Here is a 26,674-nt window from a genome sequence, read left to right on the forward strand (position 1 = left end):
AGATAAGCTACGGGGGCTGGAGAGACAGCACAGGTGTTAAGGCGCTTGCCTTGCTCACAGTTGAGCCGGATTCTATCTCAGCACTGCATACAGTCCCTGAGCTCCAATAGGAAGGATCCATGAGCAGAGCCAGGAGTAAGTCCTGAGAACTGCGGGGGTGCCCCCACCCAAACAAAAACCAGAATAGGAGAAAATAAGGTGGAAGAGAGGGCCGAGTAGTCAGGAGTGCAGGTTTTGCATTCTGGAGACCTGGATTCAATCCCTATCTCTTCTGCACAGTCCCCTGAGCACAAAATCAGGAGTAACCTCTCAGTACTGCTGGGTGTGATTTTCCCCTCAAAACCAAAACTAATAACAAAAAGGCAGGATGGGAGAAAACATTTTGGGAATACATATCTTAGGAAGAATTAGTATTTATACATATAAATATCTCTTCAAATTCAACAATAAGAAAGGAAATAATTTATATAGAACACAAACAAAACGCATGAAGAACATTTTCCTAAGAAGACATATGAGAGCAAATGAACACATGAGAAATTCAATAGCCACAATAGCCCATGTATAATACTTGACCATCTAGTAGAAAACAAGGAAGGAAAAGAGTGAGATGCCCCTAACATGGCCAATATGGGAACAGTGAAGATGCAGAGACACTGTCACTTGGCTTCTGCTAGTGAGGATGTAAGGTGATACAGCCACTCGGGAAAAGAGTTCAGTAGCCTCTTTACAAAGGAATCATGTGGGTGATAGTATAGTGAGGAGGGCGTCTGCCTTGCGTGTGGCTGACTGGGGTTCAATTGCTGGTTCTCCATGCAATTCCATGGGACCTGTCAGGAATGATCCCTGAGCACACCAGGAGTAAGCCTTGGGCACTGCTGGGTGTGGCCTCTCCACAGAAAATAATACAAAAACTAAAAAACTCAAACGCCAAAACAAATGAGGCCTGAGAAAAAGACAGCAGTTAAGGTGCCTGCCTTGCATACAGTCAAATCGAGTTTGATCCCTGGTAACCAGTAGTCTCCCGTTCCCCCCACCCAGATACTGGGGTAATTTCAGAGGGTGACCTGGAGGATCCCCAGCACTGCTGAAGCCCATACCATGTCACCTCCTCGAGACCTTACATCTATGACTGGGAATTGTCCTGGACCCCAGAGCACTGTCTGGGAGCACCCCACAACCCAATCATGTTCTTGAGATGACAAAATAAGAAGTGGTTAGTAGATAAAAGGTAAGAGGGGCAGGTAGAGGCCCCTGGATGTGGTGATGCAGGCATCAGAGGGCATCTTGCAGCCTCAGAAAGTGCTACATGCTGGGCATTGCGCCTCTGTCCTGGTTGTTTCCTGGGGGGTTTTGCGGCACAGCATGGGAGGGGACTGTAAAAGGTGCATGTAATCTCTGCATTCCCTTTAAGACAAAAGGTGGTTGCTATGTTCTCATAGGAGGGAGTTTAGAAAATGTGTCAAAGCACAGAAGCCAGAGGACCCAGGCCTGCAGACGAAGAGTAATCCTTTCTCTTTGGGCTGTCCCAAAATACTGGTAAGACCCTGTACCCCCATACTCCCACAGCACCCTCCCTCATGCTGCTCCCAGACCCCTGCAAAGAAGCTTTTTCCCTACCTGGGCATTCTTCCCTTATCACCTTGTCTAAATTAGGCCTTGTGTCAAGACTATAGCCAGCTTTTTTCCTGCCAATCTTCCTTCTTTCCCTTTTTCCCGCTACCTCCCCCCTTCTCTTCCCTTCCCTTCCCTTCCCTTCCTTCCCTCCCTCCCCTTGCAGATTTGCTCCTGTCACCTGCCTCCCTGCCTTTCCCCAGGTAGTTTGTGTCTGGCCATCCCCCATATACATATGCATGCTGGGCTCTGTGATGACCAGATTAGTGTTAATGGAGATGATAGTGATGCCAGTAAAAGAAAAATGAGGCAGAGATCTGGGACATCTCTTTACACAGATGTAGTTTATTTTATTTTATTTTTTTGGGGTCCCATCCAGCTGTGCATGGTGCATGGGTGGCATGTGGCAGTGCTTAGGGGACTATGTGGTACTGGGGATCAACTCAGGTCTTCAGCATGCCAACTCTCTTTAAATAAATAATCAGATTATTTAAAAATAAATGACTTGCTCTCTTTACACACACACACACACACACACACACACACACACACACACACGCCCCTCTCTATTGAGGTAACAAAGACATAAAAATGCAGAAGAGCTAACAGAAAACACCCTTGCAGCCAAATTCCCAGGAAGGTGCCCAGCAGGAGGAAGCAGGGGCAGGCTGGCAGCCTCTTGGAGCTGACCGTTATTTACAGTCAGCCTGTGCCTGTGACGCCTGGACACCTGTGCCTAGGGTCAGGGAAGTAACACAGAATAGCAGAGGCAATTGCCACAGGAGCCCCATGGCAGAGGGAGAAGGAATGAATTGGCAGCAGGGGTCCTGCCTGCTGCTGTTTTCTGAGAACAGAGCTTAGCAGCATTTCTCAGCTCTTGCAATCTATCACCAACCCTCTGCAGTCTTCTGATCACAAGCAGGTCACCCAGGCTTGGGGAAATGCTTGACTTTACACTACACAGTGCTGGGAATCCAACAGCCCAGTTCCCCAACTTACCTGCTAAGTAATTCCATATTTAACCACTAGGGGTGCCATGGCAGCCCTGGAGAAGCAACCTTGATTCAGATTTTGGGACACACCCAGCAGTGTTGGAGAGGTTTGAGGACCATGTGGGGTGCTGGGGATCAAGCTCAAATCAGCCACATGTCAGGTAGATGCCCTGGACTCACTGTTCTATCTCTCTGGCCTCCAACAGATTTTCTTAATAGATCTCACGTGTGCACTTTGACACCCTCACCCACTCACACACACATGTAGCATACACATGCCATCACCACCTGGTCTATCAGAGAGGTCGACAGGCATGTTCAGCCCCCTCACACTGATATACCCCAGAGGTGATTGTAACACCTGATCTCATGCTATCAGGGGTCTGGACTTTGCTGTTACAGGAATTGTGGGTATCCACAGGAAGAAGGAGGTCAGTAAGGATGGGTGACAAGGGGCTGTGTATAGTGCTCACTGGGGAGCTGCACCTATTCTCTCCCCTGTGGATTCCTTCTTATCTGAGTACAAGTGCTCTTGTTGGACACTATGGTGATGGGACAATTTCCCTGATCGTCTCAGATCCCTGGGGCCTGGGCCACCCAATGCGTCACATTACAGAAATAAACCAGATCCAGGGTTGGAGCAACAGGTGATATTGCTCAGCAATACCTTATTGCTCAGTGGGGTAGGACACTGCCCTTGCACATGGCCAAGCTGGATTCTATCTCTGGCAACCCATACGGATCCCTGATGATGCCAAGAGTAATTGTTGAGTACAGAACAAGGAGTAACACTTGAGCATCATGAAGTGTGGCCCAAAGACAAAAACAAAAAGAGAAAGAAACAAACCAGTTGAGACACTGCAGTTGGAGTCGATGGGTGTTGTCTGTCCCTACTGTTAGCATAGATGCATCAGGTTAGAAAGAATTTTCCCCACTGTCCTCTGTATCCCAACTGCTCCCCAAAAGTGACAGTGCAAGTAGCCAAGCAGCAGCTGAGGTGTGGCTGTAAAACCAGCTCTGTGGGGGGTACTGGGGAACTCCGCTGCCCTGGTTTTCGGACAATATGGAGCAGTGGCAGTATGAGCCCCTTACCTTGCTGGCTCTCAGGATCTCGAACATCAGGGGCAGGCCTTGGGTCACCAGCTCCTCCGTGTACTCCTCCTCCTGGATGGTCTTGAATTCCTTCAACAGGCATTGCATGAGGGGCCGGCGGTGCTGCTGGAAGGCCACACGCAAAGATTCCAGCCACGTGTGCAGGGTCCATGGGACACCTGGGGGGACGGATATGGGGGAGGTGGTGGGAAACAGCCAAAGGAGAAGGTGTGTGATGAAAGTGGCTTCCAGCCGTTTTTAGGGCCAAGGCCACGTTGGGAGGACTAGAGGCCACAGCAGGTGCTCAAGAATGCACAGGCAGAGACGTGACTGCACTCACCTCACCTGCTCTATGCGCTGCTGGGTCACGGGGGCTGCATGAAGCAGTGCAGGCAGAGTACGTGGGACTCACATGCTGCCTGGGCCTGACTGTGCTGTTGGGGTGACCATGTGTGCTAACAGGCACTTTGGACATCAGCTACTGGGCTTTTTGGGCCCTTGGGGGAGCTAAGCCAGGCTTAGATTGCACACCTGTGCCCAGATGAAAGCTAGAGGGCCCTGCCAGGACGTTCCCTCCCTTGGACATTCAGAGATGGATGCACAGGTCATCCTGGGAGGGCTTCACTGCTCTGAGCCCCACGTAAAGTAGCACAGCCCACTTGCTGCCTTCATCAGGCTGTCGTCGGGAACTGAAGCCCTGCCCCTTGCCAGTCTCCCTTTGTATGGAGTTCAGCCCAGAAGTGCGCCCCACTACTGTCTTTGAGGAGCCCCTTTCTGAGTCTGTTACTTCAGACTCATGCAAACAAAGCCTGGAGAGGGGGAAGACCCACATACTCAGAGATCTGTCCACTATCCTCATCTGGGATGTGTGTAGGGGCTGCTTAGCCTAGCTATACCTGTCAGAATATTCTGGCTATGCTGGGCTGCAGGTGAGTCCCACAAGTTGGGGTCATAGTCTGCTTCTTTGACATGGAGAAGCTGGTCCTCCAGTCTGTGCACCCTAACTCCTGCTGGGAGAGGCTTGGACCCTGTAACAGGGAAGGAAGCGGTGCTCAGCTTTGAGAGGCCCGGTTGCTCTATGGATCTGGGTGTCGCTGCCACTGGGAACCACCTGGGATGGTTGTTAAATATAAAGATTTCCAGTCTTTGTTCATCCAGACCCTCGACAACAGAGTCTCTGGGTGCAGGGCCTGGCAATCTGTATTCACACAAGCTTCCAGGTGGGTAGGGAAGTGAGTAGGCCATTGGTGGGATGTGGGGCTCGCAGGGCTTTGCTGACTGTGAACACAAAGGGTCGTGCTAGCCTGGGAGTGGTCCAACTTGCAATCCTACGGACCATGTGTGTGACTGTGTGGTGCATGGAACATGTTGGCTGTAGATTGTGTGGTGCATGTGGAGAATGAGCCATGTGGCATGTGTTGAATGTGTGGTATATGTGGGCGTGTTATGTGTGTTTGTTGTGTGGAATGTGTGATGTGTAAAGTGTGTGGTGTGGAGTGCATAAAGTGTGTGTCATGTGGGGTATATATGTGTCGGGTGTAGAGCGCGTGTGCATGTTGTATGTGTGTGGTGCGTACATATGTAGGGTGTGAAATGCATGATGTATATATGTGGTATTGGCAATGGTTGTGAGGATGTGGGTGCTGTCTGTTGTATATTGTGTTGTGGAGTTTGTGTAGTGTGTGGTATATGGAGTGTGGTTTAGAGTTAGAGTATGTGGAATGTATAGAGTATGAAGCCTGTGTGGTGTATACTGTATATATGTTATGTGTGGTATATAGTCTGTGTGTGTTGTGTGGCGTTTGTGTATGGTGAGTGGTTCATAGTTTGTGTAGTGAGGTGTGTGTGTGTGGAGAGAGAGAGAGAAAATGAGAGAGAGAATGGCTTAGCGCCGGGCAGGGCTGCCAAGCCCTGCCGTGGGGGGCCCACACTGACCTATACTCCGGATATCAATTGTGACATCCACGTAGCCATGCTCAGCGCTGTGATACATGGCTTCCCTCAGGGCTCTCAGTTTGGCCTTGCTGTTGCGGCTGGCGCACAGTGGGGCCGGGGCTGTCTCGGCCAGGTCAGTCCCCTCGGCCAGAATCTCCTCCAGGGACAGGATATCACTCTTCTCCTTCTCTGGCTGAGCGAGCAGTTTGCGGAACACATTCCTGTCAATCATAAATCCAGAGAGGGACACTCAGAGATGGAAGGGCTTGGCAGTGCTTGGGATGTGGGGGAAAGACTCCAGGGGACATTTGAGGGGACCCCACAAATTGGGGTTTTGAGGGGCCTAAACAGGGGTGATGCACGGTGGAGATGGAGATGGTGGGGCATGACTGGTTGTGTTTCCTCAAGATGACTTGGTGCTCAGTGCTTTCCACAAAAACACCTAGAAGGTTCTACAGCTCGGCCCTCTGACTCCCTCTGTACCTCCTGACCATTTGCTTTACTTGGGATTTTGTGAGGTAATGTGGGTGGGAGAAATTCTGGAGAAAATGTTGACAAGAGGCAATCAACAGAGAGTGGATTTTATCTTTCTGTACATGGCTCCTCACTTCTGGTCCTCCCAGATGAGGTATATTGAGCCAAACTGGGAGGGGAATACTGTGTAAGGGAAGACAGTTGGGGAAGGACAGTGCCAGTCACTCTGGGCAGTGATGTTGGCTCCTGGCAGATGAGGGCCTTGAAGGCCTCTCTGACCAGGCCTGGACTGCTGTGGGCCCCACATCCAGAGAGTGGGTGGGTCTAGGCAGGCCTGGGAATCTGCATGTTTAACAAGCACCCCTTGGAGCCTGGGCTTCTGGCCCAGCCTAGCCTACCTGTGTCCGTGGGCTGCGGCCTGGCTGAAAGAGTTCATATCCCCCTGGGGTGTGGTAGAAATTCCATTCCTGTACATGGTTCCTATCAGGGGGTCCGCACCACGCTCCAACAGCAAACTAACCAGCTCAAAATTTCCTGCAAGCCCAGAGAAGGGGGTTTTATAAGCGATGAGGCAGACAAGCAAGTCATAGACATCAAGAGTAGGGCTGGAGCCCTTCATGGCTGGCAGTGCCCGGGTGCGCTTACCCACGGCGGCAGCCAGCTGCAGGGGTGTCTCTGAGTAGTTCTCTTCGCCGTGCTCTACCGACCCCTCCACCTTGGCCCCTGCATCCAGGAGCAGCTGTGGAGGAAGAGCAGCCACTGAGATACCCAGGCAGGTGGGGACACCCACAGCCTAGAGGCATTGGAGAAAGGGGTGGACATCAGTGAGATGCGAGTGTCCCCCAAGTGACCTCCTCCCTCAGGCTCAGTGACCATGTACACAGGCTGTGGCGTGTCTGTTGCATCTCAATGGAGGAACTCAGGGCTCCTGGAATCTTCTAGAACTTCAGAGGGGGTTTCTCAAAGTAGGATCCCCTGAGGCAGCAGCTGCAAAGCCTGGGAGCTTGTTTGAAGAGCTCGCCCTCAGGTCCAACATGGCGCCCACTGGTTTTGCCTCATAAACACCATCTCGGGCTGTATGCAGACAAATGCATTTCTGGAAACAGGCTCTAGAAGCCCGTGGAGAGTCCCTTGCTGGGTTGCTTACAAAAATCCTCAGGTTCTCAGACATTTTTGCAGAGTCCTGAGTTCCAATGGACCTAGGAAGCATGTGGGCCAATTGATGCCCAGACTCCTTTCTGGAACATTCTGGAAGGTTCTGAGGATAGCTGAGTAAATGTCAGGCTTCTCAGGAAGTGAGATGCTCATGACCCAGGTGATAATGGGAGCCAGCAGGGTGGTTTTTCAGTCTGACAGTCTTGGGTGCTCCCTTCGAGCTTGGCCTCATTCAGAGCAGAGAGACTGTCCGTGCTGGCTCTCCCAGTGGGTGCCAACAGCAGCAGAGCTGCCAAGTGAGGGTATCAGCTCTTGACTATCCACCTGGGACGCTGCCGTGGCAGCAAAGGCCAAAGGCAAGCTAACTTCTGCTGTGCTGTGCAGGGATGCCTGAGCCTTTTGGTCATTCCTGAATGCATGGGGGTGCCCCGTGCTTACTAAGGGGTCATGTATTTACCCTCAGACCCCTTTGCTCTCAGATCCCCAACAAGGAGTGGGCTTGTAGGCAGGACCAGCTCTAGGGCTGATACTGCCTCCTCTCACCTCTGATCTAGGACTTGGGCTGCTTTCAACTTTCATCACCAAGGATGCAACATGGCAGCCCTGGGGAACTAGAGCCCTGAGCCATCCTGGGTTCAATTCTTTGGGCTCCAAGAGGCTAAGAGGAACTTCAGGGAGGCAGTTCCAAATGTCTCTGTAGATCTGTACTTACTAGGTGGGGCCAGACATGGGCTTGGACCTGGGTACCATCTCTTGTTTCTATGAAGATCAGGTCTAAGTTGGATGCCATGTTGGACGGTGCTCACTGAACAACTCTCCTGTAGCCAGCAACATACTGACATGTGCAAGGCCTTCTGGGCTTTTTTTTTGGGTGGGGGGCTGTTTCAGAAGATATGTGAAAAGATCCCACATCTAGGATGATTCAAGCAGGATCCAAGCAAATGTCTTGGAAACGTTTCCTCAGCAGAAGGAAGCCACCACTTAACATCAACTCTACAGTTCCCCAGGCACCAGGGTACCCGCAGGAAGGCTGGAAGGTGTCACATTCATGCTACATCATGAACCACGAACCACAAACTGATCCACAAAAGCCACAGTGCAGGCCCCTGGGAACAACTTGGCAGGCTTGGTCGTCTGTGTATGAGGCTGCGTGGGGTTCTTGGGCATTTCATATTGGTTAGAGCCAGGACAGAGACCATTTCAGGGATCAGTGACAATTCAGAGGCCACAGGTGTGCTCGATGGAACGGCCAAGAACCAATATGAGTCTCCGTGGACACATGCATGCTGGGAGAGGTGCCAGTGTCCATGGAAGTGTGGGATGTGGAAAGGGGAGTGCATTAATACCTGAACTACAGGAATATGTCCATGCAACACAGCAAAAGTCAGAGCCGTCCAATGGCGGGTCTCAGGGTGGACGGATGGATATTTATGAGGAGTACTGATAACCTATAAACAAATTGAAGTTATTTTCAACACGTGATCTTCATGACATCGAGACCAGCCAGGCTGACCTCTCGGAGCTGGGAATCATGGGCTGGAGCTGCACAAAATGCATTTGGGTTGGGTATGGAGGTGCTGGTCAGGCTGGGTGGGGATTCTGTTCTCTGATTTCCTCCTTTCTCAGGAATCGGTGGCCTGACTCTGATCTCCTGCAGTGCCTGAAGATGCTGCCACACAAGCCTCTGCCTCTAGAAAGTGATTCTCAGTGCTTTAGGATGTTGGAAAGCAGGAGATGCTGCTAACCAGGAGTGCCTGGTTTCTGTGGCAAATTCAGGAGACAGCAAAGTCTGGGCTTGGAGAGGTATGTGGGAGCTTTGGAACCCCACCCCAGCTGGAACAATGCTGCCTGCCTTGGCTGGTATACTGTTTGACAGGGACTCTCATATGTCTGTTCATGGGTAGAAGTCTTCCCTGAACATAGCATGGACCAACAAGCTAGCATCTATATTCTGCTGGGAAGAGATGTGGCTTCACCTTGACCCAGGCCCAGAGGGAGACACTGGGCATGAAAGCGCAGGGTAAGATCAGCACCATGCCTGGCTAGGGCTACAAAGGCTACTGGTGCACAGAGGCCCCATTCCTGCTATAGAGCAGTTGAGGAAATCCCCACCCCCTTGCCTGGACTGGATATACCTGAGTTCTCATTTAGGATCCAGAGTTTAAGATGCCTTATATAGGTGATTTGGGGCTCAGAGCAGAGAAAATCCCCAAATTGCAAACCCTTGTAAAATCCAAATGGATCCAGATTCCTGACCTGTTCTCCTCATTAGAAAATAAAACACACTAATAATATTTTTAAAAAAGGCACAAAGCAAAGACAACCAGAGTTCTGATCCAAATTAAAGGGGTTTCTGTGCCTACACACTTGAGTGCAGGGTGTTTGAAGTTCATTTTCCCAGCATCTGAGCATGCCAGGAGAATGGCACCAAGACAGCAAAGACACCACTCAAAGGCACAGTCCCTGATAACAAGTTCAGGATAGGATAGGAGGGGGCTTTTAGGGGCTGAGTCCCAGATCCATGCTGGGAGCCTTCGATAGTGACCCTTCCAGGCATTCCCTAAGATAGGTATGATTACTCTATCATTCTTCATTTTTGGGGGGAGGTGGGGCATATCTGGTGGTGCTCAAGGGTTACTCTTGGCTCTGCACTCAAGGATCTCTCCTGGTGGTGCTCTGGGTACCAGATGGGATGCTGAAAATTGAACCTGTATCGACTGCATGCAAGTCAAGTGCCCAACTCTCTGTACTATCTTTCTGACTTTTTATCATTCTTCAAATTCAAGCATAGAGTCTTATAAAGGTTCACATCACCTCCCTGAGCACAAAAGGAAGTCGGGTTCAACTGTCTCAAAGGTGAATATAAATGTCAGACGCTGAAGCCCATGGGATGCTCTCCCCACCCACCCCACAACCCAAAAAAGGGCCAGAAGATCTGGCGGAATTAAACCTACCGTATTTGCCGGTGATTAAGATGACTGGGCGTATAAAATGACCCCCTAATTTTGCAGTTAAAACATAGGTTTAGGCCTATATTCGCTGTATCAGACAGAACGTTCCTGTGCTGCAACTGTATGTACCACAGTGAGCCAATCACAACAAGCAAAGGTTCAAAGGTTATACTGCAATAGACTTCCTCCCTGACTCTGGCCAATCTGAGCAGGCTTTTGACAGTGTAGATTAGGGTCCAGAACATTGTCTAATTTGCATGCATAAAAAGCCTGCTTGGATTGGCTGAGTTAGAGAGGTGGTCCAAGCAGCCTTGCAGTGATTGGTGCAGGATCAAGTTGGAAAATTTGTTTTGTGGCAATATTCAGAAAATTTTCGTTTAGTGGCATATTGAAACATTTTTCGGGATATACTCGGCATATAAGACGACCCCCGATTTTCGGCTGACTTTTTTTTGTTTCAAAAGTCGTCTTATACGCCGGAAAATAAGGTAGGTTCAGGGGAACACAGCTCAGCTGTGTATTGGGAAGAGGGTAAAGGTTCTGAAATGCTCTCTTGGTTTCAATTCCCAAAGGTAGGGCTGGGCAGTGAGAAGGGGCAATCTTATGTGAGTCAGCTCCAGGAGTCATTTCTAAATGAAACACAGAAGTGGGCAGCAAGCTGGCATTTTGCTGGGCTGGGGACTGGGTAGATGAGCTTCGTCACCTGGTGGCACAGAGGCTGGAGCAAAGAAGAGGCAGAAAGAGGATCCCTATGGTGCTGGTTGGAGCCAGCTCCTCACCCTCAGAGAGTCCTGGGGAGGGGTCCTCACAGCCCTCAGCCATCCTCACCTCCACGTTCAGGTCTGCCCCGGCATCCAGCAGCATCTGGACCATTGCCTCATCTCCACGAACACACGCATACATCAGTGGTGTCATCCCCTATGGTGAACCAGAAACCAGAAAATGGAGAAAGTTTACAAAGAGCGATCTGTCCCCTGGGAACAGACAGATGTGCACTCGTGAGAGATAGAAACTGCTCACACTCCAAACTTGGCAGAGAAAAAAAAGATGCATAAAAACTGGGGGGTAGCTCTGGCTTGCATGTCTTGCAGGATTTCAATCTAATCAGCAGTTAGAAGGAATCCAATGTGTCTTCTGTGTTTACTTGTGCCTGAAGCAGATTATTGGTGCTGGTTTGAGGGTGCAACAGACCTCAACATGTCTGCTAAAGCAGGTGGCTGACTTCCGTCCACAAATCCTCGAAATTTTCTGGAATTTTCTGTAATCTCAAACCCTAAGTGATCTGGCTAGTAAACACTGTTTCCTTGACACATCCTCTCTCATAAGACAACAAAGATAAGTGTTTTCTTTATTCCATCAGCTGCTCGCTGGCTAGGGTCAGGGGTAAATTGGATATGCTTCTGAGCACCTGAGTCCTATTGCTATTACTGGGCTTAGCAACATTATTTAGAAGCAAAAGACAAGTGAATGTGGAACAGCGCTCAGGAATTTCATACATGTCCCTGTTCATGACCTACCACCCAGGTCTCACTGTCACTAGGAACTTTTCAATCAATGCTGCTGCTATTGGGTTGTTAGTGGAAAAATGTTCAAGTTAGAAATCTTCCCTCTTACCATCTGATAAAATAATTCCTAACTTGATCAGAGGTAGACAGGAGATCTGGGCACCTATGAGCCATCACATTGGGCTCTTGGGTCACCTTCTAGGTAGAAAAGCCCTGGAGTTATCACAGGGGAAGTTAATTACCACAATCTGGATGTAGGATGTCAAACCTTTGACACTAGGAGACTTGCAACATTATGATAAAGGTTCACAGGCCTAGTATGTAAAGGGCTCTTCTAAGAAAAAGAAAAGTCAAGTTCCAGGGTAAAATAGGCAAAAGATAAGAGTCCAAAAGAAGGGGAGGGGCACAGGAAGAGGTGGATAAGGGAATCAAAGTTTCAAGAAGATTCTGAAAAAGATCTGAGGCATCTGAGTCACTTGTGAGAACTTCCAGAAGGAAATATCAGGTCTTTAAACAAAGACATCTGAATCTGGGTAGCTGTGCATGGTGGATAAAGGCAGCTAGTAACAACTGACATGTCTGATCTCTGATGTGTATGACTACATTGCAGAACCATTTGAGGCAGCCGTTCTAGGTGATTTAAAGATATCCTAAGAGAGTACAAACTATGATAAAGGAACATCCATGAAGTAAATAGAAAATCTTAGAAAAAGCAAGATATAATACATTCTGACTTAAAAATATGTATATATACATATATACACAAATGTAAAACTAGAGAGATTAGTTCAGGCACGAAGGCACTAGTCTTGCATGTTACCCATCTTGGTTCCAATCCCTAGAATTATGAATGGTCCTTTAGAGCCGTGAGGGGTGGGCCCCTGATCTCAAAGCCAGGAATAATCCCTGTCACTTTCAGGTGAGCTCCCAAGCCCTTTCCCTCCCCCATTATACATACATGTGAATGTAAGGATTATATCTCCTTAGAGTATCCTAAGAAGACAATTAGCTGCTCTAGGGTGCAGAGGAAAAGCAGCGGGTCTGACTCCAGGCCCCCATCCAGGGCTCCTGCTGAAAGTCACAGTTTATGGCATCTTCAACCTGTGTGCTTCACTGTACCTCACTTTCAGAGGTTTGGAGGACTGATGTACATCTCAGAGATTCCCTGTTCACTGAGGCTCCTCAAAATCATTGACTTTGTATATCTTAACTCTGAAACTCTGATGACAAAAAATAATCTGCCTGGTCTTGTTCTGTGATGCAGAGAACTAATTTTAACTGTGCTGGGGGAAAAAAGTACTTGAAGGACAGAGGCTAAATATAAAAATGATGGTTATCTGGGTGATGACATTATTTCCTTTCTGAAACAAGACAACTTTCCTCTATTTTCCATTTCAGCTGCAGCAATCACATGCTGTTTCTATAAAGATGAACAAGGGTATTTTTTTTTTACTGAAAAAAGTCACCACTCTAAGTGACCAACAGGGGAGCCTACAGCCAGTGCCTGCTGCATCTCTCTTGGGCCCTGGGTGAGGGGGTGGAGACGACTGTCCATGTGAGCATAGGGCCCCATACCCACCTGTTCACTCATGGTGTTGATGCCATCAGGTCCCAGGAGGGACACTGCCTGTTTCACCAGATCTGTCCGTCCACAGTTGAGCATCCGGAAACCCAGGTCCTGTTTGAACTTGGCTTCGATGGCCACAGCGTCCAGCTTCCGAGAGGCACAGAAGCAGTCGTCTGCCCTGAAGAAGGCAGAGTGTCAGAGGGATAGCACCTGGGGGCTGCTGGTATTTGCTTTCTGAGCCTTTGCTGCCTCCAGACACCAGTGAAATACCTGATTCCCTAGATCCTAAGACAGAGCGGCACCCCTGGGAACCTATCCCACTGGGTTCCCCATGCCATACACAGACCTGACTAGTGATCCCATTAGGGTTTGTGCATATGGAGCACATACACCCCATGTAGTCCACATCCACAATGACTGTACTCTTTATTTTGGTTTGAGGACCATACCCAGCAGTGCTTGTGGGTCACTCCTGAGCCTTCCACATGCAAAGTACAAGCTCAGTCCATTAAACTTCTCTCTGATTCTACTGGCCCCTTTCAACCACAGGACATGGACACAGACAAGGAGCATGTCCAAAGTCACATGGCTTGGGTATCCGTTGTGCCCATACCCTAGATGAAATCACAATACAGTCTCTAAGCTCTCGTGTCCTATCCCTTTCTCCTTCTCAACTTGTTTCGAGCCAATACTGAAGAAGGAAAAGACATCCAGGTGCCCTTGTGTACATTCGTAGCTTCATAGAACTCACCTGCATGCTCAATGTCTTTCTGCAGGGTCACACTCCAGGTAGGGGCATCCCCTTGTTCAGTGCCAACCCCTAACCCAAAGGTGCTCAGGAGTTACTTCTGGTTCTGTACTCAGGAATGATTAATTCCTGGTGGTGCTCAGGAGACCATATGGGATTCTGAGGATTGAATCTGGGTTGGCCATGCACAGGCAAGTGCTTTACCCTTTGTCCTATCACTTGCCCTCTAGAGGAGGCCCCCCCTTTTTGGTTGAGACTGGTGAACTTCACACAGTATTAGCTATGCCAAGGGGTCCCAAAACAAATCTCGGTTCTCCCACGCTGGCTCCTGAGACAATGAGCTGCAGAGATCAGAGGCTAAAGGCAGTGAGCAGGGCCCTGGGAACCTGGCTCTATTGCTGCTTCCGGCAAGGATACCAAGGACATTTGGTGGCTGCAGGGAGACTGCTAGTCTTCCTTCCGCTCTAAGAGGAAGAAATGGGGCTGCAAACTTGGGAAGTGAAGGAAAACCCCATAGCCCAGGCCTGTCTAAGAACACAGGGACCCTCCACAGGCAGAGTTTCACTGAAGGGACCAACGTCCCCTGAGAAAGTTCAGAAAGAAGCTTCAGCCAAACTTCAGCCCAGAGAAGTTGGTGAGAGTCACAGGGCCAGGTGCTAGATTAAAGGAGCATCCCAGAAACTTCTAGAGAGAGGAACTGTGGTCTGCACATGTTAATCTGAAGTCTTGATTGTGTGGGTGAGCATGTAAGTGTGTGGACATGTGAGATCATGCGAGTGTGCATGTCTGAGTAGGTGTGACCATGTGTGCACTGTAAACATGCATGCATATGCATATGAATATATAAGCAATGTTATGTGAGAGCATGCATGTATATGAGTATGTATGCACATGTATAAACATATGTGATCACGTGTGTCAGCATGAGCGCACACATGTGTTTGTCCATGAGAATATGTATGAGAACATGTGGGGAGAGATCAGATGTGATTTGCAGTCAGTACGACCCTTCCCCCACTGCAGTCCAATCTAATCTCCTCCCTAGCCGACTGTTTTTCCAAACCAAGAACTTTCTGGGAGCAGAGGGGGGTAGCACTGAGCTGCACCTTCCCTGTCCTGTCTGTAAGTCCTCTATTCTGATGTAACATCACAAATTCAAACTCACCCCGCACCTATCAAGTCGGCTATATTCTATGCCCCTAGAACGTTGGGAGCACCCCAGTGTGGGCAGTATGTGGAGAGACCAGACTGGCCGAGTGCCTGCACTGGTAAGTGGATCATCCCAGGAGATCGTTTACCAATCACAGGACACCTCGGTTTCAATTAGAAAGGGCCAAATGGCAAGAAAATTGCAGGAGCTGAGATGTTGATGATACTTATAACTGGAAAAAGTTAATTAAAATTTTTTCTTTATTGTAGCTGAGCTAACATGGCTATAATAAGGTGAAACCAATGTTCTGGACCACTCAGCCCTCACCCCAAGAGCCCCAGATGCTCCCCTGCCATTCTGTATCACTTCTAGCCTGCCCTCAGTGGTCCCCTCAGTTTTATTTTAAATAATTTTTTATTTTTAATTATGACAACAAAGATGCAAATAAAGAGGACAAGGTAAAGTTACAGTGGAAAGATAATCACCCATAAACAGAATTCTCAGAAGAAGTCCCCTTGCTGATATCTTACCTTTGAACTTTCAGCCAAAGAACATTAAGATAAATAAAACAGAACCCATGTCCAATTACTTTGTACCTCAAGTCCCCAGATTGTAATACATTATAATATTTCTTAGCAGCACACAAAGCAATCTAAAGCCATAAAACTTATGTAACTCCTTAAACATTAAAGGCATAGTATTTTTTTTTACATTTCCATGCACATGCATATTAGTTTAAGTTAACCTCAAAAGTTTAAGTGGGTTTTTTTTTTAAGGATTAGAGTCAAAGGAGCACAGTAAAAACGGTGTTAGAGTGGCAATTATTGTTTTCATTGACCCACCAAAATATGAAGGACATGGAAAGAAAAAGCCTTGGCCTAAATACAAGGAGACCCTACCCCTGAAGTTTCCTGGATAAGACCAACTCTAGGGTCCAGGCAAGCTAGTTTGTCCAATCCAAGACATTGTCTGTAGTGCCAACACACTTTTATTTTTCACACAATCTCTGTTGTTCATATCATGTTTCTGTATTAAAGATCCTGGAATCTGCATATCCTACATTGAAGTCAGGATGTGGAGCGTCCTCTAGTTTCACCTCACAATTAAAGGGCAATGCAGAGAGCACTGTCATGTTAGCAGGTCGCTGTTGTTGTTAAGTCTTCTCAGTGTTAAGGGAAGTCTCTTTTGAGTAGGTCAAAGTCAGAGCAGTGATAGGGTCTTCTCTGGTAGAGGATTGCTTCCAGGTGATGTTATAGACAAACTTGGATGTTTTGTGGATGGCTTCCCTGGTTCAGGGGTGAATGGCGAATGCCCATTCTTCTGAGGCCTGTGCCAGGTCATTATGTCAATGTTCAGGGTGTAGGGTCCCGTTGCACTACAAGATTTGTGTGTTCCAATCTCTATTAGATAAGAACTTATTTGTATGTATAGTATTTTCCCATTTTAATGTGCCTATGCAAACAAGGAACAATGCCACGTGACATTATCAGTGCATATGGGGGCCATAAGAAAAAGTCTAACAATCTCCATGGCATGATTCAATCATAAGCATTAAATTGGTGGACTCTTTCACCAAAATTTCTTATTGAACAGCTCACAAAGAAAAGATAAAAATTTGTTAGAATAGTCACTGTATAAGAGAATATTTTGTAAGACTTATAGCTTTCAGAGAAAAAACACATAAAATATTCAAAATACATATATGTCCATTTTATGTCTTTTGAAATAGTTGGGGTTGTTAGTTCCAATGCATGGCTTTGGTCTGTGATTAGGATTTTGTGGTACTGAAGTTAAAAAGAGTAATGTTGGTTACTGATGGTAAGGGGGGTGAAAGAGTTAAGGAGTAAAAATGAGCTTTGAGTGGTGTGCGAAAGGGCAGAATACAAAATGGACATTCTGCATACTCAAAACATAATTTAAGGGTAGGAAATACTCTTAATATATACTCTTAATATATACTTGAACATGTAGACTGGTAAGAAATTGCCAGTGACAACCTTAGTACAACTGAGCAAATCTCAGCACACCCCAAGTTAGGACCCACCATCCAGGAGGGTCCACCCAACACCCACCTTGTCTGGTCGCCTGGGCTGGCACCCAGGGAAGGAAGGCCTGGAGGCCGGGGGCAGAAGAGGGGACGGCTGGGGGCCTATTAAGGCCCTCAGCACCCCTCAGTTTTATAACCCAAGAATTCATTCAATCTTCTCTAATCCCATTTGTTCCTCTCCAAACCCATGGGGTGGCACTGGCTCTACTAAGGTGCCCACACTGGCCCCTACCTCTTGAACCTGCCTCTGATCCCTGTACTGAGCAGAACTTGTTTAGGTGCACCCCACCCCATAATGTGTCCCCTGGTTATCATATCTCTAAAAACAGCGCTGACCCCCCATGTAGCAGAGCCCAAACCTCTTTACAACCACATTCTCTCCTCTAGTAGTTGCTGGCTCAGTTACCCCAACCCCCAGTCCCATCCTCTTCTCTGCTCCTACTGCCCTGAACCATTTCCAAGTGAAGCAGGTAGTACAGAATAACAGCAAGATATGGGACCTGAAGAAGTGGCTCTGTCACTAGCTACCAGGACCCACCTTGTGAACACAGGTCTGGTAAGACCTTTAATTGGCACCAGCAGAGACCCTGAAAAGGCTAGACCACCCCTAGGAGAGAAGATCCTGTAGGGAAGGAAGACTGAAGAAGACCACCAAGGGCTCCAAGTCCTTCCCCTGGCAACCACACTAGCACTAAACTCTTGGGGCACCTTGGGAGAAACCCTATAAAAGCTAACAAAAGAGGGGCACTGTGTGTGGCTGACACATGTAAATGGTACCTGAGTGATGTCACCCGTATCTTCCCTTCTTGAGATGTAGACTTTCAAATCTTCACACTTTAATGCTGGGATATGCACTGAGGCTTTCTCTCCATTCCGGAGAATCCCATATTCTCTCTCTCTCTCTCTCTCTCTCTCTCTCTCTCTCTCTCTCTCTCTCTCTCTCTCTCTCTCTCTCTCTCTCTCTCTCTCTCTTTCTCTCTCTCTCTCTCTCCTTCTGCAGAATTTCTTTTTGTTTTTTTTTTTTGGTTTTTGGTTTTCGGTTTTTGGGTAACACCTGGCACCGTTCAGGGGTTACTCCTGGCTCTATGCTCAGAAATCGCTCCTGGCAGGCTCAGGGGACCATATGGGATGCCAGGATTCGAACCACGATCTTCTGCATGCAAGGCAAACGCATTACCTCTATGCTATCTCTCTGGCCCCTTCTGCAGAATTTCTAAATCTAGTTTGTTTTTATTTCCCTGCCTGTCTCCTCCTGAAATTCTTTTCTGTGAGGAAAAAGTGAAGACCTGGAAGGTCTGGGTAAAATCTAGGACTGACTTTCCTAACAGTCAAAAAGCAAGTCTCACAGCTGAGTTTTCTCAGTCTTCTAACTCCCAGCCATTCCTGGGGAGGCAGCAGAGCAGATAGAAGGTGGTAAATTTCCTTTTTTGAGGCTACCTCTCTTTCCTCCCTTTATGTAAGTCACTCAACAGCCTCTCTGACCTTCTGTTCTTGCTCCCACAACCTTCCAGCCAGGCAAGGGAAGCATGAGCTCCATGAAGGCTCTGATGGGACTTCAGAAGGTCTCAGCATCTGGCAGGGTCATGGGGCTCTGCATCAAGTGACCCCTGTACTGTTCTCCAAACCTCCCTGTCTTCTTCACTGTTTTATCAGCTCCGTTCCGTACCTCACAGGCCCATGGTTCCCTCCTGAGGCAGTTCTGAGGCAGTTCTCAATCTTGCAGCCTCTTCAGACAATTCTCATTCCACCAGCCTCCTCACCATGAAAACAAGCAAGCAGCAAGCAACTGAGGGTTGAGTAGGGGAGTCATTAGGGTGGAGACCCACTCAGCTGCCTGAGCTCGGCCACTGGCATGTGCCTTAAAATGCAGGTGACCTGCCTGGGCACAGAGTAAGATGCAGTGACATGAGTGTCCTTGTCATTACAAGGAATAAATTCATGTTCAAGCCACACAGCTGGCTTCATCCTCGGATCTCATAAATGTCAAGGGGCAGGGATACAGCTCTCTACATCTTACAGATCAGCCCCTGCCATAGCCCAGAAGTCATCATTAGGCCAAGGTCATACTACTTGGAGGCTGCCTATCCCATTTTTATTGTTATGATCACACCCAGCAATGCTCAGGGCTTCCTTCTGATTCTCCTCTGAGGAATTATTTCTGGTGATGCTCGGGGAACTGTATGGAGTCCAGAAATCTAACCTGGGATTGCTATGTGCAAAGAAAGTGCCCCTAATGGCTATACTATTACTCCAGCTCCATCCACAAGCATCTTAATGAAATGATCTCAGGTGCCCTAAATGACTATTTTGGGGACTCCCTTAGTACAGAAGAGGAGGACTCTCTCTTGACTCCTACTTTCCTCGAGCTTAGGCCTCCCTCCTGTCATAGGCCAGCATGAATGTAAAGAAATTGAGGTTGTAGCAGGGAACTCTCTCACTCAGCTATCTGGAGTGTGGTGGGCACAGGGTATGATTTCTGTTTGCCAAAGCCTAGAGAGAGGCTTGGGAAGTAGCTGGCCCATTCATCCCTGCAGATGGGTCTGAATTCTTGGATAGGGCCAAGAAGTGCAGTGGGTGAGTGGGTGGAGGAACAGCTTACACAATTCCTAAAGGCCACATGTGTATATGTGTCTGTCCTGCCTAGTGTTAAGGCAAGCCTGAAAAGTCTGTGGTAAGAGTGCTAACCCATGGATACTGGGAATACTCCAACCCTGGCCTCCACTGCTGGCCCTGGCACCTCCCTTCTCCATCTCCCTGCTGCTAAAGACAAAGGTGTGCTACTGTCCCTGTCCTGATGCTGCAGGTAAATGCCAGGGTGTAGGGCAGGGTCTGCCATTTCTCCTTCCTGGAAGAGACAGTCATGATTTCACATTATAGGTTAGGTGGTCTCAGTGACCTTGAGTTGACTGAGGTCTCTGTGGGGCCCTGAGGACTGTCACAGGCAGTATATAAACAAGCAGGTGTGACTATGTCATTTTTCTTAAAAAGGGACCAGATGGGGCTGGAGCGGTAGTGCAGTGGTAGGGTGTTTGTCTTGCACATGGCTGATCTAGGATGCACTGCTGGTTGATCCCTCAGTATCCCATATCCCCCAAACCAGAAGCGATTTCTGAGCCAGGAGTAACCCCTGAGCATCATCAGGTGTGACTCAAAAACAAAAAAAGGAGGGGCAGACAAAAAACTCCAGATATACCTGTTTTGGGATTGAAAACTCTGAGGTCTTCTCAGAGTGAGGAAGCTCCCCTCCCCACTATACTTCTGGAAGCTCTGGCAGCCATACCCATTTCCACAGCTGCTGCCATGTACATTCATTGGCCTAGTTCTACAGATTCTTCAATTCTTAAACCCCAATAGGAATACACAAGATTAGATAGAAAAGTAGCACAAAAGCCACCTAAGCTCAACAAACAGAAATAACAACACATAAGGCTCAACTAGCAATAAACAGCTTAGTAAACCCTCAGACTAAGACTTAATGATCCAATTCTGAGATATAACAATTTTCACTTTTTACTGATGTTTTTCTTTGGTAATTCTATTACTGAATTACGTTAATACTAACAATATAAAATAATTTTATTAATTATAATAAGCATTATAAAACAAATTATTTTGTGTCCGCTAAGGGATTGGCTTGGGATAGGAAACTGGGAACCATAATGGAAAGATGGTCACACTGGTGGTTGGATTGGTGTTGCAACATTGAATGATGGAAACAACTGTATGATGAACAACTTTGTAAACCACAGTGTTTAAATAAAATAAAAATAATAAAAATGGGGGGATAAGAGAGTACAGCAGGGAGGGCTCTTAATGTGGCAAATTCAGGTTCCATCTCCAATACTCATATGATCCCCTGAGCACTGTCAGGACTGATCCCTTAGAACCTAACAGAGGCACTCAGAGGTTACTCATGGCTCTGTGCTCAGAAATTACTTCTGGCAGGCTCAGGGGATCAAATGGGATTCGGGGGTGGGTGGGTGGTGGAGAGGATAGAATCCTGGTTGGTTGCTGCTTGCAAGGTAAATGCCCTACCTGTTGTGCTTTGATGGTGTCTCTATTATTTTTCTTCTGTTTTGTTTTGGAGAGGGCCTGGGCCATACTATGAAGTGCTCAGGGCTCCTATCTGACACTGTGCTCAGGGTTCATTCCTGGTAGTGCTCAGAGGACCATATATAATAGTGAGGTCAACCTGAGTCAGCTGCATGCAAGACAAGTGCCTCACCCTTGTACTATCTCTAAGATCTATAATTATTTTTTGAAGTCATTACTTTACAGATACATAGTAATTACACTAATATAAAAGTGTGGGTTTTTTTTCTCATGCTATGGGTGCTCTGTGGCTACTCCCAGCTCTGCCCTTAGAGATTGCTTTTGGTATGGTTGGGGCTGAATAAATCCAGCAGGTTATTCTTGGAGGACTGTTCTGTCCACCCACTCCACAGCATCTCTGGACTAACAAAGGCCTTTCTACATCAATTGTGAAAATTATTCAAATACTATCTAGGCAGCTGGTGAAGGGCAGTTACTGGGCAAGGTACCAAAGAAAAAGAAATTCCTAACCACAGGCTTGAAGGGCCTTTGATAACTGCTGTAAGCCTCTGAAGACAGTGCTTGGCCCAGTGTAGCTTGGGTTTAGCAATGGTGGGGTTACCAAAACCATCTCAGTGATGCTCAGAGTCCAGGTGGTGTTGGAAAATAAATCTGGAGCCTCTGCAGGACAGTCACATGCTCCACCACCCAGCCCTCTCCCTGTCATAAGTTCTCTTATCTCATAACCACTTCTTTCTCAATATTCCAGAGCTCCCCTGCCCACACAAATCCGCTCCATCACATTCTGCTTTCCTTCAAGTCTGAATTTAGAGCCAAATCCTTGAGAACAACTTCCACAGGCTGACTACTTACCTACCGAAGGCCAGACACTACAGGGGGGACCTTCACAGGGGAGCTTCGGAAGTAAAACCTTCCAGAGGTGCTGAGCAAAGATTTGCGAGGGCAAGTGCAAGACAGAGATTCTCAACTGCAGTGATTTTATCATGCAGGAGACCTCCATCTGAATTCATCCTGGTGTCCATCTAAGGGGTGCCACCAGAGGGGAGGGACCTGTCATACACCCTACAGAGCTCAAGAAGGCCTCAGCACAAAGAATTATCCAGCTTCAAATGCCAACTGAGGTGCTGAGGTGGAGACACCCTGGAGGAGGTAATAACATTTTATCTGCATTGTCTCTTTTCCTATTAGGCATTTCTCTTTATGGGATTCCCAGTGCATGACAATATCATGGTGCCTTCAGAAATGAGTCATAAAATGGACCAATCAGAAGCCTCCAGAGCTAACTCAGAGACTGGCACCTGGTCTCTCTCCTCCACAATTTCCCAAGAAAAGCAAATTCCCTTTTCTAAGCTTCAAGTCCTTTGATGAATGAGCTTCTCTCTTTTTTGGGGGAGGGGGGGTAGCACAAAGCAGAATAAATAAAGACTGTTTTGTGATGCTGTAAGTTGCACCAACATCTTGGTGTATCTTCCTAAGAAGGAAAAAAAAAACATTATTGCAGTAAATGGAACATAAAATGCTTGCAAAGTTCCTAGGAGAAATCTCTGTCCAAAAACTGCCCACTTACTGTTTAATGCTGTTATTAAAGTAGAGGGAAAAGCCAGCTCATTAAGCCTGCCATGAGTAAGATAAAGAAACTATGATTCTGGGTCCCTCTTTTACTGTTTGGTTTCTAAGACATTTAAAAGCCTGATGCCCTTCTCCTTGTTAGAAGTAGATGCTCAGTTATTGGCAAAACTCACTATTAGCCTACCCCCAAACACAAATCCTGAATTTTTCCGAATATATATAAAATAAAATTCTTAAATCTCAAAGCAATGGCTGTCAAAACCTGGGATAATAAAACTCGGTAATCTGAATAGAATGTTAGGTTATTTTGAACACAAACAATTCATCAGTATTTGATGTTTCTTGTGTGGCTATCATGGCTTATTCTCTAAAAAGAGGGAAAAATAAAGCCTATCCTCAGAGAAAAGAATCATGCTTAGTTTGGGCAGGTCCCTAATGGAACCGTTTTCATCAGAGATTGGTTGTCCTTCAGAGTCCCTTTTTTCTTGCATGTATTGTGCACTGTATTGAATTTTTAGCTGAGCAGAATTTTTATTAAATTTTATTTAATTTTTAGCTCAGCCATTTTTTTTTTAATCTGGCTGCCTAAAGACTACATTTCGTTTCCAGGCCGGAGTGATGGTGCAAGCCATAGAGCATCTGATTGCATGTGCTAAACTAGGACAGACCACGGTTCGATCCTCCAGCATCCCATATGGCCCCCCAAGCCAGGAGCGATTTCTGAGCACATAGCCAGGAGTAACGCCTGAGAGTCACCAGGTGTGGCCAAAAAACAAAACAAAAACAAACAAACAGACTACATTTCTTAGATTCCCTTGCCATATGAATAAGTGCTAACCATTCAAAAGTAAAGGGGGATACTGGAGCAAGGCCAATTCTTCTCCTTTCTCTCTTGTTACTAGACAGTCCTGGATGAGAGGAAAGGGGGCCCGGGTCCCTGACCTGGAGTGACCATACCAGCTCAGGGCTGCTCATGCATGGATTGTGACATTAAGAATGTTAAACTCCTGTCTATCAAAGCTGCAGGTATTCTAATGTCTATTACTCCTCAAGAATATGTATACTAATGAATCAATTCCAAAGCTTTTGAATTTAAAAAAGGAAAGAGGAGTGATAGTATAGCAGGTAGGTATCTTGCCTTGCATGTGGTTGACCCAGGTTCAATCCCTGGCATACCTGAGTGCAGAGCCAGGAGTAACCCCTAAACCAAGAGTAACCCAGCTGTGGCCCAACATTAAAAAGTACAAAAAAACAAAACAGGGGCCGGAGAGATAGAATGGAGGTAGGACGTTTGCCTTGCATGCAGAATATCGGTACTTTGAATCCTAACACTCCATATGGTCCCCTGAGCCTGCCAGGAACTATTTCTGAGTGTAGAGCCAGGAGTAACCCCTGAGCGCTGCCGGGTGTGACCTACCCCCCCCAAATCCCAAAACAAATTATTATTATTAATTATTATTATTGTTTTTTCATTTTGGGGCCACACCTTGTGATGCTCAGGCATTATTCCTGGCTATGTGCTCAGAAATCGCTCCTGGCTCAGGGGACCATATGGGATGCTGGGGATCGAACCCAGGTCTATCCTGGATTGGCAGCATGCTATTCTCCGGCTCCACAAAATTTTTTTTTGATTCAGTGCAGCACATAGGAAGTGCTAGGTATGTGCTGGCTAATGTGCTGGGCACTGAAGACCCACTAATGTAAGTAAACATGTTCTCCATGGCTGACCTCCTGAGATCGCAGAAAGGACCAATGGTTTCTGTTCTTCTTTATAATAGCTCCCACAAATTGACATATCAATTCCTGAGATCTAAGGACATTATAATGTCAAAATGCATTCCCAGAATATTCATCCCTAAAGATGCTCTCTGATGTTTTCATATTTTTCTGTAAAGGGCGAAAGAGTAAATAGTTTCTTCTTCATGGACCATATGGTCTCTGTCTAGTCTTGTCAGCTCTGTAATTTTTGTGGGGAAACAGCCAAAGACAATAATAAATAGGCATGGCTGCATTCTCAGATAATGCTATTTACAGAAATAGGTGGCAGAGCTTGTTGACCCAATACATGGTAAAAGACTAAAACAGAATGACTTCTGTGGATTTACAACACACATAGGATCTTAAAGGCACAGGGATGCTTCTTGTTTAAAGTCTTTTAGATTTTATTTCAGCTAGTGTTTCCCAAATTTATTGAACCACTTTAAAAGATATGTTGAAGATCTTTGCATCGGCATTCATCAGCGATATTGGTCTGTAATTTTCTTTTTTTGTAGCATCTCTGTCTGGTTTAGGTATCAAGGTGATGTTGGCTTCATAAAAGCTATAAGGTCCAACACCCATTCTTGATCAAAACTCTCAGCAAGATGGGAATGGAAGGAACCTTTCTCAATCTAGTTGAAGCCATCTACCACAAGCCAATGGCAAATATTATCCTCAACGGAGAAAAACTAAAAGCCTTCCCTCTAAATTCTGGTACAAGACAAGGCTGTCCTCTCTCACCACTCCTATTCAACATAGCACTGGAAGTACTTGCTATAGCGATTAGGCAAGAAAAAGATATCAAGGGAATTCAGATAGGAAAGGAAGAAGTCAAGCTCTCACTGTTTGCAGATGACATGATACTCTACTTAGAAAACCCTAAAGACTCCACCAAAAAGCTTCTAGAAACAATAGACTCATATAGCAAGGTGGCAGGCTACAAAATTAACACACAAAAATCAATGGCCTTTCTATACACCAATAGCAATAAGGAAGAAATGGACATTAAGAAAACAATCCCATTCACAATAGTGCCACACAAACTCAAATATCTTGGAATCAACTTGACTAAAAATGTGAAGGACCTATACAAAGAAAACTATAAAACTCTGCTCCAAGAAATAAGAGAGGACACGCGGAAATGGAAACGCATACCCTGCTCATGGATTGGCAGGATTAACATCATCAAAATGGCAATACTCCCCAAGGCATTATACAGATTTAATGCTATCCCTCTAAAGATACCCATGACATTCTTCAAAGAAGTGGATCAGGCACTTTTGAAATTCATTTGGAACAATAAACACCCTCGAATAGCTAAAGCAATCATTGGGAAAAAGAATATGGGAGGAATTACTTTCCCCAACTTTAAACTGTACTACAAAGCAATAGTTATCAAAACAGCATGGTATTGGAATAAGGACAGGCCCTCAGACCAGTGGAATAGACTTGAATACTCAGAAAATGTTCCCCAGACATACAACCACCTAATTTTCGATAAAGGAGCAGGAAACCCTAAATGGAGCAGGGAAAGCCTCTTCAACAAGTGGTGTTGGCACAATTGGATAGCCGCTTGCAAAAAATTGAACGTAGACCCCCAGCTATCATCATGCACGAAGGTGAAATCCAAATGGATTAAAGACCTCGATATCAGCCCCAAAACCATAAGATATATAGAACAGCACATAGGCAAGACACTCCAGGACATTACAGGCATCTTCAAGGAGGAAACTGCACTCTCCAAGCAAGTGAAAGCAGAGATTAACAGATGGGAATATATTAAGCTGAGAAGTTTCTGCACCTCAAAGGAAATAGTGCCCAGGATACAAGAGCCACCCACTGAGTGGGAGAAACTATTCACCCAATACCCATCAGATAAGGGGCTAATCTCCAAAATATACAAGGCACTGACAGAACTTTACAAGAAAAAAACATCTAATCCCATCAAAAAATGGGGAGAAGAAATGAACAGACACTTTGACAAAGAAGAAATACAAATGGCCAAAAGACACATGAAAAAATGCTCCACATCACTAATCATCAGGGAGATGCAAATCAAAACAA

At 46.7% G+C, this 26,674-nt stretch overlaps 1 protein-coding gene across 2 annotated transcripts in view; it reads right to left on the minus strand.

The window, feature by feature from the left end:
• The window catches only part of ABTB3 (ankyrin repeat and BTB domain containing 3), a 279,483-nt gene that overhangs the window by 29,353 nt on the left and 223,456 nt on the right, over window positions 1–26,674 (minus strand). The window contains exons 5-11 of one of the 2 annotated variants that reach the window (XM_049783107.1): window positions 13,298–13,463; window positions 11,042–11,131; window positions 8,609–8,710; window positions 6,753–6,846; window positions 6,506–6,641; window positions 5,634–5,854; window positions 3,699–3,877 (exon numbers count right to left, since the gene is read on the minus strand). In XM_049783107.1, coding sequence (XP_049639064.1) covers window positions 3,699–3,877; window positions 5,634–5,854; window positions 6,506–6,641; window positions 6,753–6,846; window positions 8,609–8,710; window positions 11,042–11,131; window positions 13,298–13,463 — 988 coding nt within the window. The remainder of the gene's footprint in view (window positions 1–3,698; window positions 3,878–5,633; window positions 5,855–6,505; window positions 6,642–6,752; window positions 6,847–8,608; window positions 8,711–11,041; window positions 11,132–13,297; window positions 13,464–26,674) is intronic. The other variant, XM_049783110.1, reaches the window with a different exon arrangement.

The sequence above is a fragment of the Suncus etruscus genome, chromosome 11, assembly GCF_024139225.1.
Source record: "Suncus etruscus isolate mSunEtr1 chromosome 11, mSunEtr1.pri.cur, whole genome shotgun sequence".
Taxonomy (NCBI): Eukaryota; Metazoa; Chordata; class Mammalia; order Eulipotyphla; family Soricidae; genus Suncus; species Suncus etruscus.